The 409-nt window shown below is 67.2% G+C and overlaps 1 protein-coding gene across 1 annotated transcript in view; it reads right to left on the bottom strand.

The window, feature by feature from the left end:
- The window catches only part of LOC103809989 (ras GTPase-activating protein 4-like), a gene marked incomplete at both ends in the record, with an annotated part of 5,183 nt that overhangs the window by 543 nt on the left and 4,231 nt on the right, over positions 1 to 409 (bottom strand). The window contains 2 exon segments of the mRNA XM_009082865.1: positions 1 to 38; positions 116 to 403. Coding sequence (XP_009081113.1) covers positions 1 to 38; positions 116 to 403 — 326 coding nt within the window.

Raw genomic sequence — 409 nt, 5'->3', positions numbered from 1 at the left:
GCGGCGAGGATGTCGGCCAGGGCGATGGCACCCATACGCTGATGGAGGGGACACACACACAGAGTGGGTCAGTGCCACCCTGCTGCCACCCCCTCCCAACCCAGCACACCCCTACCTCAGTGCTGGGGCTCTTGCCAAAGCTGAGGGACTCCCCGGTGAGGCAGAAGTGGAGCTTCTTGCCAGCGGCAGCGGCAAGCAGTGGCCCCTTGCCCCGTGTCTTGTGCACCAAGAGCAGCCCCTCCTTCCCCACTGCTGGGGGGGGGCCCAGTGGCTGCCCCTCACCCTCCTGCTCCTGCTCCATCCCCACCAGCTGTGTGATGAAGTCCTTCATGCGGGCGATGCCCTGCTGCAGAGCGGGCAGCAGTGGGGACAGCCACGTCTCCTTGGCACGCCCAGCCGCCGGCTCCAT

This window comes from Acanthisitta chloris, unplaced genomic scaffold (genome assembly GCF_000695815.1).
Source record: "Acanthisitta chloris isolate BGI_N310 unplaced genomic scaffold, ASM69581v1 scaffold5289, whole genome shotgun sequence".
In the NCBI taxonomy this organism is placed as follows: Eukaryota; Metazoa; Chordata; class Aves; order Passeriformes; family Acanthisittidae; genus Acanthisitta; species Acanthisitta chloris.
This window is presented reverse-complemented; position numbering and strand designations above follow the sequence as displayed.